At 46.6% G+C, this 17,593-nt stretch overlaps 1 protein-coding gene across 1 annotated transcript in view; it reads right to left on the bottom strand.

Moving 5' to 3' along the window:
* Positions 1-17,593, bottom strand: part of MYBPC3 (myosin binding protein C3) — a 278,233-nt gene that overhangs the window by 173,277 nt on the left and 87,363 nt on the right. The window contains exons 8-11 of the mRNA XM_069623114.1: positions 14,131-14,175; positions 3,852-3,908; positions 3,547-3,549; positions 462-485 (exon numbers count right to left, since the gene is read on the bottom strand). Coding sequence (XP_069479215.1) covers positions 462-485; positions 3,547-3,549; positions 3,852-3,908; positions 14,131-14,175 — 129 coding nt within the window. The remainder of the gene's footprint in view (positions 1-461; positions 486-3,546; positions 3,550-3,851; positions 3,909-14,130; positions 14,176-17,593) is intronic.

Genomic DNA, 17,593 nt, shown 5'->3' with positions numbered 1-17,593 from the left:
GAGGAGACACTGCTGAGATCAGTGTAAGGAGGAGCCGTTGAAACTCAGGTGAGGTAGTTTTGCTGATACCACTTGAAGCAAGGGCTAGTTGGTGAACATAGGAAAATGTTAGTTACTTGGAAGGTAGGATTCACCATTCAAACATTCGAAGACTTTCATGGGTGAGCATTGAGGAGGAATCACTGGTGAGAGAAAAGAATATTACTGGTTAGACTTTATGGGAAAATAGTGACTGGTAGCACACAGCGGCTGGTTTAGGGTGGGCCCTTGCAGACAAGCAGAAGCTCTTCGTATTCCTGGGGTGAGAGATGAGCGCTGTTTCTTGAACTTGACAATGACAAGCCCAAGAAGAAGAGAGGAGCAGAAGACACTCATCCCTGGGCACGGGTGTGATGCAGCTGGGTGTTGTGTGGGGGGTTATCTCACAAAAAGATCTGGAGAGGATGCTCCAAGGGTCTTACCGATTCACAGAGCGCAGGAAGCTGCTGAACTCGGCGATGGTGAAAAGAGTCACTCAGAAATGCATGCAACAGTCACAGCAGCACCGATGGACGAGAGACATGGCAACAGCAAGACACATTATTGTATGCATCCATCATCAAAGTCATCATCACAGAAGAACTGATGTCTCCTGGGCAGAGATCACCACAGGGCATTGCAATCAATATCATGGGATGTACGTCACACAATTGCATGCCTTAAAGGTTCCACAATAAGCACCCTGGGCACGAACACAGCCGGGCACATTGAGGCCACGCACCCCCAGGACATGTGTATGACGTGACACCAGGGGCAGGAATCCCACACAGGCAAAGTGCCAGAAGACAGCATGGATAACCAGCATAAGGGTGCACCCCTGAAACAGCTAATCCCGCGCTAGTGCACACAACCCAAGGCACCCCAATGAAGATGACAAGGAGAGCGAGTAGACAGAGGATGGCACATGGGGAGGAGGGAGATCAGGTGATAGGGAGGTGGAGACAGTGGTAGAGGGAGGCAGGGACACCCCTACTTCCACTTGCAGACTTCACTGACTTTCAATGCCCACCTTCCCTGGCACATTCAAGCAAGACTGACATGCAGACAAGAGAAACGTATCTTACTCTCTGCGACAGGAACCACAGGACGGGATCCAGGCAGGAACCAGGAGGGTGTCCACATGGGAATAAGGAAAGCATCAGGATGGGAACCAGCGGGTACAGGAACCGGGTGCCACCAGGGACAGGAACCAGGAGGGGGAAGGGCGCAACGGAGAAGCAATGGAGTAAAAATAAAGAAAGGAGAGAGAAGGAATGAAAGAGTTAGAGAACAGGTACGTTTATAAGCGGGGCATTTCCCCCATCAAACAGTGGATCCCCACCTTTTATCATGGCATGAATTGCTGGTGTAAGTAGGTAGGCTCCCTCCTGTGAACATGGCAGGATTACTACAGAGGCTGGTCTCCCACTTGCAATGATGGCCGGATCACTGCAGGGACCAGTCTCCAGCGTGTTAGCGTGACAGGATCACTGCACTAGCTAGTCTCCCACTTGTGAACATAGCAGGTTTAGTGCAGTGGCTAGTCCCCCACTTGAGAACATGGCAGGATTACTACAGTGGTGGGTCTCCCACTTGCCACCATGGCAGGATCTCTGCAGGGATCAGTCTCCTACTTATGGCCATGGCAGGATCTCTGCCGGGATCAGTCTCCTACTTGCAACCATGGCAGGATCTCTGCAGGGATCACTCTCCTACTCATGGCCATGGCAGGATCTCTGCAGGGATCACTCTCCTATGTGTGACCATGGCAGGATCTCTGCAGGGATCAGTCTCCCACTTGTGACCATGGCAGGATCTCTCTCCTATGTGTGACCATGGCAGGATCACTACAGGGGCTACTATCAGGCTTGCGGCCATGGCTGGATCTCTGCAGGGATCACTCTCCTACTCATGGCCATGGCAGGATCTCTGCCGGGATCAGTCTCCTACTTATGACTATGGCAAGATCTCTGCAGGGATCTCTCTCCTATGTGTGACCATGGCAGGATCTCTGCAGGGATCACTCTCCTATATGTGACCATGGCAGGATCTCTGCAGTGATCAGTCTCCCACTTGTGACCATGGCAGGATCACTACAGGGGCTACTATCAGGCTTGCGGCCATGGCTGGATCACTGCTGCCGTGGCTAGTCTTCCACTTGAGACCAGGGCAGAATCACTTCACAGCAGTTTCCAGTCTCCTACTTGTGACCAGGCAGGGTCAATGGAGTGGCGTGTCTCCCACTTGTGACCACGGATCGCTGGTGCGAGTGCACACTCCCACCCCTAAACATGTCAGTAGTCACTTGTGGGAGTGGGAAGCCTGCCCCCCTTGGGTTCAGGACAGAAGTGATTAAAGAAAGCATGGAACACAGCCCCTGCATCAATGGGATTTAAAGGAGATCTGGTGGGTGCATAATCATCTCTGCCAGCAATCCTGCAGTCCCTCCTACTCCTGGCAGGAAAACGGGCAATGCTATCACAATAAACAGCACGCATGGCTGTGGGGATCAAGAAACTGAAGGCTCTCCTTTTCTCATGCATTTTGGAGTGTGGGGTTGTTAGACAGTGGTGTTTTGACAATGTTGTGGGGTACCTTTAGGCACCCTGCCCCTCCGGACTCACAATGTTGTTGGCTACCTTTGGATCCCAACCACATCCCCAACTCCCATTCCGCCGCCTGACCCCCACCCAGTCCACTGCCTACATGGATTTGTTGCGGTTATTACTGATCAGTGCAGTGAAGTTGGATGGTTGGGTACCTGTGGGGTAGACCCTCCCCATATCTTGACTGCTGGAGATTGATGGTTTAGCAGGGTTGCGCTCTGGTGTGGGCTTTGCATGCCTATTGTTCCACCACAGATCCTGCCTGTAGGAGCGTGACAGTGTAGCTCTCTGGTGCTCGGGCAGGGCTGTCTGGTACCTGTAGATGCTCACCATCTCTTACCTGTGCAGGTGTGTTGCAGTCATTTTGATTGGTGCTGCCAAGCAGGGGGTGACCGGTGACTGACAAGTAACTGTAACTCCTCCCAGTATCCTCTCTTTAGCAGTAGTGTGGTGTGGGCTAATTAAATCTTGGCAGCAGGGATCAATGCCGGTAGACCACTGGTTCCCAAAACCTTTATGTCATGCATCCCGATGAGTAAAAAATGTTGGTCACCATCACCGACATTTCAGGAACACTATTTCTTCTAAAGGCAGCCGTGGTCTTCCCTATTGTAAGAGCCGCAGGCCTCCACCCTTGAACTCTGCATGGATTGTTGAGGGAAGCTCAGCACCTCTAATTAAAGACCACTTGATGAGTCCCTTCCGCCTTCTCCCTGTCCGGGTGGGTTGCCTGTGCATTATTGACAGAATTGTCAGATGTCAATAGCCCCTGTCCGCATGCTTACCTGTCCATGGTTTGTTGAGGATCTGTATGACACCTTGCGGTAGGTATTGCCAGCGAAGAGATTGAGCCAGTGATGGGCTGGGGTCAACTGCCTGTTGCACTCCCTCCTATTCTCGTAGAATAGTGGGCAGTGTGTACTCCCTCTTCTCGGAGGACAGCGGGCAGTGTGACTTTGTGTTTGTTGTCTTGGTGTGTGGCTTGTGCTGGTGGTGTGTGTTGGGGTTGATGGTGTAGTGCTGCTGCCTGAAGAGGATCAGGCATTCTCATTTCCAGCCCCGGCCCGCAGGTGAAGCTGCAGGGAGGGGGGAGTGAAGAGTGCTGCTGGCGAACTGGAGGCCTAGCCGCTTCTGGAGGGAGATGATGTAAGGTCTGGTGTTGTTTGCGTTGCACATAGTGGGCTCAAGGAGCAAGAGACCTCAGGTTTGTTGGACGGTTGCACTCACCTCTTCTTTAATAAGGCGCTGAAGTCCAACTCGCCAGCCTCTTCTTTTCCATCTCCACTGCAGAAAGAGGAGAGAAGCATTAGATTGGGGGGGAGTGGAGGAGGGGAGTTGTGGGGGGGGAGGGGCGGGGAATGGGTGAGTTCCGTTCCTGTCCTCAGTGGTGTTCTTTCACATCACATTCCTCAGTGTGGGTCTTCTGGCGTTCGTTCCTAGGTGGGGTGTCTCTCAGTTCTCTTTACCTAGTGGTGCTTCTCTACGTTCACTTTCCTCAGTCGGGCTGTCTCACAGTAGTGGTGTGTCTCTTGGTGCCCTTTCCCCCAGGCAGTGTCGATCAGTGCCCCTTTTCTTGGGGGTGTCTCTCTCAGCTAGAGGTGCAGTGGTTGTGTCTGTCATGTTACTGAATGCGGGAGGAGTGTCTATTGGCCCTTCCGCCATGGGAGTGCCACTCAGTTAATTTTCATTAGTGGAGTGTCTCTCGGTGGCCTGTCCTCAGTGATGGGTGTCTCGCAGTGCTCTTTGCTCTGTGGAGACGTCAATAAACGCCCTATGCTCAGTGGTGACAGTCTATCAGTGACCTATCCCGGTGATGGAGGCCCCTCAGTACCATTCCCTCAGTGAGCATTGCCTCTCAGTGTTCTTTTGTTAGTTGGATGTCTCAAAGCCATTTATTCAGTGACAGTTGTCTCTATGTGGTCAGTGGGGTTGTACCTCACCAGTCCGGTATCAGGTAATAATGTCCCCCATACACAATGTCCCCATACATAATGTCTCCTGGAAAAGCCATTGGTGACAGTATATATGGGGACATCATGCAGGGGGACGGGTTGCGGGGATATCAATGCAATAATGTCTCTGCAAAAACCAGCGACTTTTTTGTCAGGAGACATTTTTTCAGGGACATTATTACATGGACCCACCAGCCCATTACTCAGTGGGGTGTCTCTCAGAGCCCTTTCCTTGCTGGGGTGACTATTAGGGCCATCTCCTCCGTGTGGATGTCTACCAGTGCCCTTTTCTTGGGTGGGGTGTCTATTAGTGACCTTTCATTGGCAGGTGTTTCTCAGTGCCTTTCCTTGGGTGGGGTCTCTCAGAGCAGTCGTCTTAGGGGTGGTTTCTGTCACATTCCTTTCTTTTGTGAAGGGTGAGTGTGTCAAGATTGTCCTCTCTACCATAGGGTTCCTCTCAGAGCTGTTTCTTTGGCGGGACGTCTATTATGGCATCCTTTATTGAGCCTGTCTCTCAAAGCCCTTTCATTGGTTTCTCTGAATGGCTTTTCTTATTCAGGGGTGCGGCTCAATGCCCTTTACTCGGTGGAGATGCTAATCTCTGCCCTAAACGCAGTGTTGACTAAATGTCAGTTCTTTCTTCTGTTTGTGTCTCTAAGTAACTTTTCTTATATAAGGTGTTTCTCAATACCCTTTCTCTTGTGTCTGTTAAAGCCATTACCCGTGTGGCAAGTTCATACAAATTAGAACGTTAGACAGTGAGTAGATTTAAATAGTTTTCTATGTACCCATGTTTGTCAGGTGGTCCTATACTCTACAAAACTCTGTTCTTGTGTCCTTCATTCTGTCTCTTCAACAAGGTTAGTAAGTTACAAGATGAAGCGTTTCCCAGCTGGCTCTAGAAACATTGCCTTCATTTTCCAGCATGCACCATTTCTCAGGCCCATCTCTTTCTCCACCCCCCAGAGAATGTAACCATAAAGTTACAACACGAAGTTTTGCTCAACTTGTCCTCTGAACCTTTGCCTTTAAGCTCCAGCATGCAACATTTCTCAGGCCCATCTCTTTCTCCATCCCCCCAGAGAATGTAACCATAAAGTTACAACACGAAGTTTTGCTCAATTTATCCTCTGAACATTTGCCTTTAAGCTCCATCATGCAACATTTCTCAGGCCCATCTCTTTCTCCATCCCCCCAGAGAATGTAACCATAAAGTTACAACACGAAGTTTTGCTCAATTTATCCTCTGAACATTTGCCTTTAAGCTCCATCATGCAACATTTCTCAGGCCCATCTCTTTCTCCATCCCCCCAGAGAATGTAGCCATAAGGTTACAACACTAAGTGTTGCTGAACCTGTCCTCTGAACCCTTGCCTTTAAGCTCCAGCATGGAGCATTTCTCAGCCCTGCGAATGTAGCCATAGAGGTCCAACACAAAGTATTGCTCAACGTGTTCTCTGAACCTGAGTGTGTTTGTCCTTTTTGCATAGACCTGCATAATAGCCTGCCACCTAAGGGGTTAAGCTCCAGCATACAACATTTCTTAGTTCGATCAAGTTTTATTTGGCTCTACGATTTTTTCCCCCAGAGTTTCAGTATGCAGCCCTTCTCAGTTTTGTCTCTTTACCGATTAGCCCCGGGAACTTGGCCTTAAAGTTCCACGATGAATCATTTCTCAGTTTCTATTCCTACACTTGTTCCAGGAACATTTTAATTATACTTATTGTTCTCATGGTATTTGGTTTTCAAGAGCCACTGTGCAATGTTTCTCAGTTCAATTGTTTTCTCAATTGGCTCCTTCAAGAATGTGACCTTTCAGTTCAACATCCAATGATTCTGGGTCAATCCGTTTCTCGGCTGCCCCTCGCAGCCAAGCCTTTAGGTTCCAGTGTGCAGCTCTCCTCCATTGAGGCACTTTCCCTGAGCGCTGTAGGAGCTTTCCCTCCATGTTCTTGTGTTTCTTGGCAACATTTGCACAACCCTGGATACTGTCTTTGATGCCTTCTTGTCATCGTGTGGCCTTCTCGTCAATTCGACACCTGAACGTCAGAGTCCTTTCCTTGGTGGGGTGTCTTGATCATTGGGGTTTCGCCCGAGACCACATCCTCAGTGGCAAGGCATATCACGTTTCTAATTGGGGCGTCTCTCACTGCCCTTTCCTTGATAGGTTGTCTCTCACATTAATGGGTTACGTTGCCCAGCGGGGTGTCTCGCCGTTCCTTTCTTCACAGCACTTTCCTTAGTGCTGGTTTCCCTCACATCATTTTCCGCAGTAGGGTGTCCTTTTGGTGGTTGGTGGTCCCTTACAGAGCAATTCATTCTGGTTGTTTCTGTCGTATCACTTTCCTCTTGCCTTTTAGTTTGGCACACCTTGGGCGATCATGAAGTGGTTACAGAACTTGGCTTGACCGCCCAGGATTGAGATCGACCTATAGCAGGCAAGTCTGATTAAATATCAGGATTATGAATACAACCCTTTTAAGAAGGATGGCACTTAAAGATTTTCCACAATAGTAGAATCCTACATCAGCAGCAGGGCCACAGTTCATGACACTTTTTGGCAAGAGAATTCCACCTGGCCCTGAGGACTTGCCAACTTGTTGTTTCCTAAGAGCCAAATGTACTTATCATAAGAACATCAGAGGCTTTCCTTGGGGCCTCTTTCAGGATTCTCTGCTCATGTATTACCCATGGCATCCCTAGTCATGTGTACCTTACCGTAGGACTCATAACCCATCATTGAAAAGGACAGATCAAAGCTCACTCATGCATTGTTTGCACCTCAGGGATTATATTCCTTTTAGGGACTCTTTTCCCAATTGCACCCAGATATTTCCTGCCAGTCATTTTCACAAGCACACCCACATTTATTTTCCTAAATTGCTTTTCCTTTCTGGTGAGAAAGGCCTTCTTTTCCCTTCCTTTACAATGTACCTTTCATTTTGTGGATTGAGGGTTCTTCAGCACTGTCAATAACCTCTTTGTGCATTACCTATACTCTTGGTCACACCACTAGGCCCCTATGATCATCCAGCCCTTTAAACGAAAAGGTACTTCAACTTGACAATACTGACTATGTACTGTGGCAACCACCCACATTCATCCAAAACATTCTCCCAAGGACTTGCCTTATTCAAGGGGAAATCCCTCTTGACAAATATCCGCAGTTATTTCGACTGTCGGTCTGCGATGGACGACCTGGTGCTTCCTCTACCGCTTGATAGGACAAGTACACTACCCTGTGCTCCGCCATATACACCAACGGAGAACAATGTAAGGAGCCCATTGAGATCATACTCTACTCTGGGTTCCACTGGGAACTCAAGACTCTTTATCGCTGTTCTAGATTACTCCAACATAATCAACAAGCTGGAGCTTCACACATAGGGAACTCCGATTCAATGCCCCGAGGGCATTCTGCACAATATACTGTGCATTCACATTTTTGAAACCCCAACAAAGCCAAAAACCTGATTACAAATGAAAAATCACATGCTTTCTGCATAAACAGTCGGAAAAGTTCCTGTCTTCTGAACAGTGCTTTGTTCTGATAGCAAGAAAAGCTGAATTGACTAGGATTCACTAGGGGCTGCGTCCTCATATGAAGCCAAAATGTTGCAAGAACCAAGCCAATTATCCCTATCTGCAAAGTCCCAAACTTCATGACCAGCTCTTGCTCTCATTTGTCCCAGTTATCACAGCAGTGTTTTGCTCTCAGTCCCCCACATTGCAAACCTGCCTGCATGGAAGGGTTCCATCATTGGGACAGCCTAGCCAGTGTGGGTAGAAATGAGTTTGGTCACATCCCCACCCGATCCTGAGGAACCCTCTGTGGCTCCTCCATTGAAGGAGGGGCCTCTTTCTGACCTGCACAAACTCTGAGGGGCCCAAAACCCACCCCATGCACCCAGCTCACTCCACTTGAAACCGTTCTTCCCTCCAAAAATACAAGGCACAAAGCGAGTATGGTAAATCCAGGGTCCAGACCTTCCCTTCCAGCAGATCCAGTGGATGAAGCACACTCTTACCCACCAAGAGCGGCCAGCCTCCTGCCCTTCAACAGCAAGCCATTCTCCCAACCATTCATAGAAGCCTCAGCATCAGACCATTGCAATTAGCACATGGATTTCATAATAGACCCCCCCTTGGCCAATCAGATTGCTTGGAATGCAGTCCATAATCTCTGGTATAGACCCCATGTGAAATATTCAGACCTAGGCAGCAGCCTAAAATCCTCCATTTCCCTTTTTAGTTGCGCAACTCCATGTGCTAACAGCCTTAAAGACTTTGACAGGGGTTATGATCTCTTCGGATAATGACTATTCCTAACCAAAAGCCCCCAGCTTTGCCTTGGGCATTAACTTTAAGGCTGGTCATTAATTATCCGCTCATAATGGCCCCCTAAGCATGTACGGCTTAATTAATACACAGAATCTGTTAGAAAGGTGATATTCAGTCACACACATTGGCCAGAAAATGTGCTATTCAGTGACAGACATGGGTCAGAAAATGTTACAATCATTAAGAGACGTGAGCCAGATACAGTGATAGTCTGTGACAGACGTTAGCCAGACAATGTGATATTCAAAAAATGTGGGCTAGCAATGACTATATTCTTTGACAGAAAATAGCCACAAAACGTGATATGCAATAACAGAAATAGGTGCCAGAAAGGTGATGTGGCAGAAAGTGGATGTGCAGTGATGATCATGTGTTGATAAAGGGACGGGCCTCAGAAGTGCTCACCACTAAGGAGTAAACAGTGATCAAAGGTAGCAGGTGTAAAGAGGGTCACCTAATGCAAAGGTCAAGGATAAGACAGTGTAAAAAGGGGGAGAGACAGGCAGGCAGTTTATCACACATATCCCCACAGAATCCAGTTGTTCTAAAAGATTGACAAACCCAGTCAGCACTTTTGGAATCAACCAGCAGAATGAATTCTGGAATTCTGGGAGTCATCAGTTTGCCCAGCCGGTTACCTGCCCTACAAGAGCGCCTCTCTCTGTCTCTTTTCCCCATAGAGCATCAGGGCTATGAATTATTTGTTGTTTTGCATTCATTTATTTAAGATTCTGAACACTATGATAAATGAAATCTGGCACAAAAAAAAACCTCAATGATGGATGAAATCCAGCAAGCAACCAGCAACAAACAACAACATTCATTTAGTTAAGAAAGCAATATAGCAAACCAACCACCTTTGATATATGATAACCAGCAAATATTCCAGCAATGGAGGGTGGCATGGCACACCACAAACAACGCAGTAATGATGGATGAAGTTCTGCAAATACACCAGTAATGAAGGTCGGCACCATAGAATCAAACCACTAATGAGGATAAGCATATACATTACGAACCAGTAATAAAGAAAACTATCCGGGAATCTAGCAAACTAGCGATTCATGATGGATACTCTCCAGCGGAGTCCAATTCACAAACAAACAACTAATAAGGGATACACAACACCCAAAAAACAAGTAAGAAATAAAGGGCAGAGCCAACTCAAGGAAACAGCAATGGATGGCAAATCCCGGCACCCAGCAAACAAGTAAGCAATAAAGGACAGAATCCACTTAAATAAACCAGCATTGAAGAGCAAATCCCAGCACCCAGCAAACAAGTATGCAATAAAGAGCAGAGTCCACAAAAACAAACAGCAGTGGAGGGCAAATACCATCACTCAGTAAACATGTAAGCAATAAGTGCACTAAATAAACCAGCAATGGAGAGCTAATCCCAGCACCCAAGTAAGCAATAAAGGGCAGAGTAAGCTAAATATACCAGCAATGGAGGTCACATCCCAGCAACCAGGAAACAAATAAGCAGTAAAGGGCAGAGTCCACTAAATAAACCAGCAATGGGGGGCAAATCCCATCATCCAGCAAACAAGTAAGAAATAAAGGGCAAAGTGCACTAAATAAACCAGCAATGGAGGGCAAATCCCAGCACCCAACAAACAAGTAAGCACTAAAGGGCAGAATCCACTTAAATAAACCAGCAATGGAGAGAAAATCCCAGCACCCAGCAAACAAGTAAGCAATAAAGGACAGAGTCCACTTAAATAAACCAGCAATGGAGAGCAAATCCCACTACCCAGCAAACAAGTTAGCAATGAAGGGCCGAGTCCACACAGAAACAGCAATGGAAGCAAATCCCAGCACCCAGCAAACAAGTAAGCAATAAAGGGCAGAATCCACTGCAAATAATGGAGGGCAAATCCCAGCACCCAGCATACAAGTAATAAATAAAGGGCAGAGTCCACACAGAAAACAGAAATGGAGAGCAAATCCCATCACCCAGCAAATGAGTAAGCAATAAAGGGTAGAATCCACTACAAATAATGGAGAGCAAATCCCAGAACCCACTAATAAATAAAGGGAGAGTCCACTACAAATAATGCAGGACAAATCCCAAAACCAGCAAACAAGTAAGAAATAAGGGGCAGAGTTCATTTAAATAAACCAGCAATGGAGGGTAAATCCCAGCACCCAGCAAACAAGTAATAAATAACGGGCAAAGTCTACAAAAGAAACAGCAACGGAGAGCAAATCCAGGCACCCAGCAAACATGTAAGCAATAAAGGGCAGAGTCCACTATAATAAACCAGCAATGGAGAGCAAATCCCAGCACCTAGCAAACAAGTAATCAATAACGGGCAGAGTACACACAGAAACAGCATCAGAGAGCAAATCTGGGCACCCAGCAACCAAGTAAGCAATAAAGGGCAGAATACACTACAAATAATGGAGAGCAAATCCCATCACCCAGTAATAAATAAAGGGCAGAGTCCACTGCAAATAATGGAGGGCAAATCCCAGCACCCAGCAAACAAGTAAGACATAAGGGGCAGAGTCCACTTAAATAAACCAGCAATTGAGAGCAAATCCCAGCACCCAGCATACAAGTAAGCAATAAAGGGCAGAATACACTTAAATAAACCAGCAATGGAGAGCAAATCCCAGCAAACAAGTAAGCAATAAAGGGCAGAGTCCACTAAATAAACCAGCATTGGAGGGCAAATCCCATCACCCAGCAAACAAGTAATCAATAACGGGCAAAGTCTGCAAAAGAAACAGCAACGGAGGGCAAATCCCGGCACCCAGCAAACAAGTAAGCAATAAAGGGCAGAGTCCACTATAATAAACCAGCAATGGAGAGCATATCCCAGCACCCAGCAAAAAAGTAAGCAATAAAGGGCAGAGTCTACTACAAATAATGGAGGACAAATCCCAGCATCCAGCAAACAAGTAAGAAATAAGGGGCAGAGTCCACTTAAATAAACCAGCAATGGAGAGCGAATCCCAGCACCGAGCAAACAAGTAAGCAATAAAGGGCAGAGTCCACTTAAATAAACCAGAAATGGAGAGCAAATCCCAGCACCCAGCAAACAAGTAAGCAATAAAGGGCAGAGTCCACACGGGAAACGGCAAAGGAGAGCAAATCCCAGCACCCAGCAAACAAGTAAGCAATAAAGGGCAGAGTCCACACAGAAAACAGCAACGGAGAGCAAATCCCAGCACCCAGCAAACAAGTAAGCAATAAAGGGCAGAATCCACTACAAATAATGGAGAGCAAATCCCAGCACCCAGCAAACAAGTAAGACATAAGGGGCAGAGTCAATTTAAATAAACCAGCAATGGAGAGCAATTCCCAGCACCCAGCAAACAAGTAAGCAATAAAGGGCAGAGTCCACTTAAATAAAACAGCAATGAGAGTGAATCCCAGCACTCAGCAAACAAGTAAGCAATAAAGGACAGAGTCTACTTAAATAAACCAGCAATGGAGAGCAAATCCCAGCACCCAGCAAACAAGTAATCAATAAAGAGCAGAGTCCACGTAAATAAACCAGAAATGGAGAGCAAATCCCAGCACCCAGCAAACAAGTAAGCAATAAAGGGCAGAGTCCACTTAAATAAACCAGCAATAGAGAGCAAATCCCAGCACCCAGCAAACAAGTAAGTAATAAAGGGCAGAGTCCTCCTAAATAAGCAATGGAGAGTGAATCCCAGCACCCAGCAAACAATTAAGCAATAAAGGGCAGATTCCACGTAAATAAACCAGCAATGGAGAGCAAATCCCAGCACCCAGCAAAAAAGTAAGCAGTAAAGAGCAGAGACCACACAGAAAACAGCAATGGAGAGAAAATCCCAGCACCCAGTAAGCAATAAAGGGCAGAGTCCACTAAATAAACCAGCAATGGAGAGCAAATCCCGGCACAGTAGCCAGTGACAAAGGACAGCAAACACACCTATAGTGAAGAACAGCACATACCAAACCAGCAAGTAATGAAGGACTACACCCAACAACAAGAAAGTGATACATTGTGGCACTCAGTAAATGTAGTAGCAATGAAGGGTGAATCTCAGTAAACACACCTGACATGAAGGACACACCCACGAACAACTCTGCAAAACAGGCCTGCACTAGGTGAATAAAAGTAATACAAATGACCACCAAACAAACAAATCATTAATGAGGAACAAATGAGTAATAGAGGAAGGATAGCTCAGGGGCAACACGTTTGTCTTGGAAGCAAGGCAACACAGTGCAACACAGGTTTGAATCCCAATCCAGCCCGTAGACACCACTCGCTGGTATTAAGCGTGTTATAAATGAACAATAAAATAAAGAGAAATAAGAGAATGCACCTAGAATACAAATCCTTAGCGAAGGACAGAGCATAGCATACAAAGCAGGAACTAAAACATCATTTGGAATACAGACCAGTAACAAAAGGCAGGATGCAGAAACCTATCAAGTGGTGAATGGAAACAGCCAGCAACGAAAGTACTGCTAAGGGCCATAACTCAGCACAGCGATCATGCAAGTAATAAAGAAAAGTACTGTACAAACAGTGAAGAATGAAGGAGAGGCTGCGGCAACAAAAAAACAATAATAAAGAATGAAGTCCTTCACATATACAAGTAGTGAAGGCCTCCTTTCAGCAAAAAAAGCTTTAACGAACGTACCCAGAAAACAAACCAGTAATGAAGGAAAACATACCGCAAACAAGGCAACAATGAGGGAGAGCAACTCTCAAACACCTGTAATAATTAAGTTCTCCATCCATCTAACAAAGCAGTAATGATGAAGACTCATCAACAAACAACCACATAACGAAGGTCAGTGCACAGTAAAGACACCACTAATAAAGGACGAAATCCAGCACAGGCACATAAAAGAAACCATAAGTGAAGAGGGAAATTCAATGAACAATGACTGAAGGATGTAAGCAACCAAGAAAAAGAGAAATGAAGGACACAACCTAGAAAACAAATCCTGCATTCTCATTGCAGATGCCTCAGGGCAGATCGTGATTTACTGCAGCGGACATCTCAGGATTGGGTTCTTTAGAGGTGACTGAGATGCCATAACCCACTTGCACCAGACTTATAGAATCATTTTTCTCTGGCTACTTTCAAATTTCACAGTCATCGAGAAATGTGTTCTTTAGTTTTTTTTCTAAAGCTTCTCTTGTGAAGGCAGACAGAGAGCGAGAGAGGTGCTCGTGCCTTGGATAGGAACTGAAAGCCGGGACAAAGCGAATCTACCTGATGCAGAAGGAGGTCTTCCGTTTATATCCTCCAATAAGGCTCCTAGATGGCATTTACAAATAGAAACAATCAGTGGAATTTCATGAACAAGGTTTCCTCTGGCGCCCCCTACTCTGTCCTTCCACCTTGTCCCTGAATGGAAGTGAATGATCCCTTTCATCTGAGTGGAATCGCAGGACACTCTGAGGAAGCACTGGAAGTCGCCTGACATGATGGTTGGGTACAGATGATTGATCACGGGCAAGTCACAGCTTCCACTCAAAAGTAAAGGCTATCTCAGAACTGCTCTCACCCAAAAGCGGCTGCGGTCACCTGTCAATCATCACTCACCATTCAACCAGCAAAGACGTCACACCAAAAATTCCACTTAATAAAACACAGAAATCTAACAGCCAGAGGTCAACGTCATACCAACAAAACAACAAACAGGGAGTAACTCAGTGTACGAACAACAGAAGACTCACAGCAACCACCCAATAGCCAAACTCAGAGACCTCATGGCAACATTTCAACATCAATCCAAAACACAAAACTCTCTGCCATAACCAAGCATCATACATTGCACCACCCTAACAAGAACTGAGCAACAATTCAACATGAAAGGCTCAGGAAAAAACTCCAACATCAAACAAGGCCCACATCACAGTAAATGTCCAGCATCATATCACTCACACCCCAAAAATGTAACAATTCATCATGAAAACATAAACTCACATCAACAATCAATAAAGTCCATTTCAGCCACGGCACACATTCCACAATACCACCCAGCAGCGTTGGCTACTAGGTGGCGCTGTGGAATATGTGACATGGCTGAAATAGACTTTCCTCCACACACACACACACACATACATATATATATATATATATATATATATATATACATATGTGTGTGTGTGTGTGTGTGTGTGTGTATATATATATATATAATTATTTTATTTTATTTTTTTATTTTTTTCAGAACATCAAAATCGTAACCAAAAAAACCTCAAAACTACACATCCCAGCAACAGCTGGGTCCTTAGTATTCCTCTAGTCCATGTCCTTTCTCTGGACCACACATGTCACTTCCTGTCTAGGTCCATTCCTCTTTCTTTTCTGCTCTTCACCAAGTTAAGTACTTTATCACATTAGCTCCAAATTATGGAGCCCATGTATTTATGTTTCAGTGCGCCTTTGGTGTGCTGAGCACAGTAGTGCCGAGCACATAATAGTGCCTGGTAAACATTTATACTGTTCAGTGCCTGTTTTATATTATTCAGTTAATATTTCTCATGTCAGCATTGTCTGTGGTGAGGCGCTGCTGAGTTACGTTTTCCTCTGAATCTTAGGGCGCTTGACAACATTGTGCGAACGGAGCCGAGAGAATCAAGAAGATTTTCTCTGGCAGGGTTTTTGCAGGGACCGGTCGCAGTAGAGGTTGTGTATCTGGTCACTTCCATTCCCAGAAGAGACCTCATAACCCCAGATCATACTACTGGCAGTCGCAGCAGCAAGACGCCTTCTTTCCGCCATGTGGGCGCAGCAGCCGAGGATGCAGAGGTAGACGCTACTATCATCACCGAGGAGCCCCAGCAGGTGAGGAGTGGGCTCAATTACCCCCCAATGGGAGGAAGGACAGCTGGGTATTTGAGAGATTGGCAGAGGCTTTCCAGCGATGCCTGGCTGCTCCAAGCCATGGCAGGGCTCAGGCTGGAATTCACAGCAGAACCCCTGCAGAGAACAAGGCCCAGGTAAATAGTGCAGGGGTGAGAGGAGTGTGCACTCCTAAAGGGGGAGCTGCATCAGTAAGACAGCAAGGGAGCAATAGAGCGCACAGACAGTGCAACGACAGACTTTATCAGCAGCATGTTCTTGATGCACTGAAAGGAGAAGGCGAGTCCCATCATCACCCTCAAGGAACTCAATGGGTGGCTGGTTTACAAACATTTCAAAATGGACATTCTCCGGACGGGAGATTTGCTAGTGAGGTTAGACCTGAAGGATGCTTAGTTGGCGGTCCCGATAGCCAAGGAGCACCGCAAATACCAGAGTTTCCTATGGGACGGGGAAATATGGCCGCTCAGGTGCCTACCTTTCGGTCTCACTTCAGCACCCTGGGCATTCACGGAGATCATAAGGCTGGTGGCCACAGCCATGAGTGAAAGAGGTATTCAAATGATCATTTATCTGGATGATGTCCTCATGCTAGCAAGCGACAAGCAGAAGCTCTCAGCCCAGACACAATGGGTGACTCCGCTCCTGACATCTCTGGGTTTCCTGAGAAATCATGAGAAATCCGAGCTCGTCCCTAGACAATGCATGGAGTTTCTGGGATTCATCGTAGACACCGCGTGAGTGACTGTGGGGCTTCTGGCTCTCAAAATTAGAGCGATAAAGAAGGAATTAAGAGCGAGCAGCGCTAGCAAAACCCATGATCTCATTACGAGCTCTAGTGAGTATTATCAGGCTGTTAGCAGCCTCTATTTCAGCAATCTTCCCAGGCCCATTACATTACAGGGCACTGCAGAGATTGAATATCCGACATCTCTGAAAGGGCTGGGCTATCATCAGCTAGTACCGCTGGGTCCGGAAGGGAGATCAGACAGAATGGTGGCTCCAGAAAATGGAAGCCTGGAATGGTCGAGCAATGTTCTGGAACACCCCAGATTTGATAATAGAGTCCGACGTGAGCATGGCTGGCTGGGGTGCAAGTTGTGGTAAGTTGGAGAAGGAGGGAAAGTGGTCCCAGGAGGAACTGGCTCTCCACATCAATTGTTTGGAATTACAGGCTCCTTCGCAGTGAACACGTTTGAGAAAGACAAAGCGGAATGCTGCATCCTTTTTCGGATTGACAACATCTTTGCGGTACACTACATCAATCGCTGGGAGGTACCAGGTCGAGGATGTTAGTGAAGCTTATCAAGGACTTTTGGCATTACTGCCTCGACCTAAAGATCTCAGTGACTTGCCGGGAGTCCAGAATGTGGTAGCGGATTGGAACTCTCGCTACTGGTACGATTTCTGTGACTGGATGCTGTACAAGGATGAATTTGCACAGATAGCAGCATGGTGGGGCCCCTGGACACCATTTCTTTTTCATGTCCAGATTGAACAGTATGTTAGTCAAATTATTCAGCTGGAGTCTGGACCTGGAAGCGCAAGAGGCAGACGCGTTTCTGCAGTCGTGGTCGGGTGATGGCTTAAATACCTGTATTTCTTTACCTATGATACAGGAAACAAGGGCTAACATTAGCTAAAGTTGTCAATTATAACCTGTGATAGTGCCAAAGGCCTTTCTCTGAATCTTAATGGCTGGTACACCGGAAATATTTCAAAATGGGGCGGCGTCACAGTGAAATATAATGTGGGTTGCAACAGGCACTCGAACCATGCAGCTATGATTTGAAAGCAATCACTGGATTTCCAAGGTTTCCGTGGAGGAGTACGCACTCAATGAGGAGAGCTACAGACCTCTACA

This window comes from Ambystoma mexicanum, chromosome 11 (genome assembly GCF_040938575.1).
Source record: "Ambystoma mexicanum isolate Mex_15411 chromosome 11, UKY_AmexF1_1, whole genome shotgun sequence".
Lineage (NCBI taxonomy): Eukaryota > Metazoa > Chordata > Amphibia > Caudata > Ambystomatidae > Ambystoma > Ambystoma mexicanum.
The sequence above is the reverse complement of the archived record's forward strand: the minus strand, read 5'-3'. Positions and strand labels throughout refer to the sequence as shown.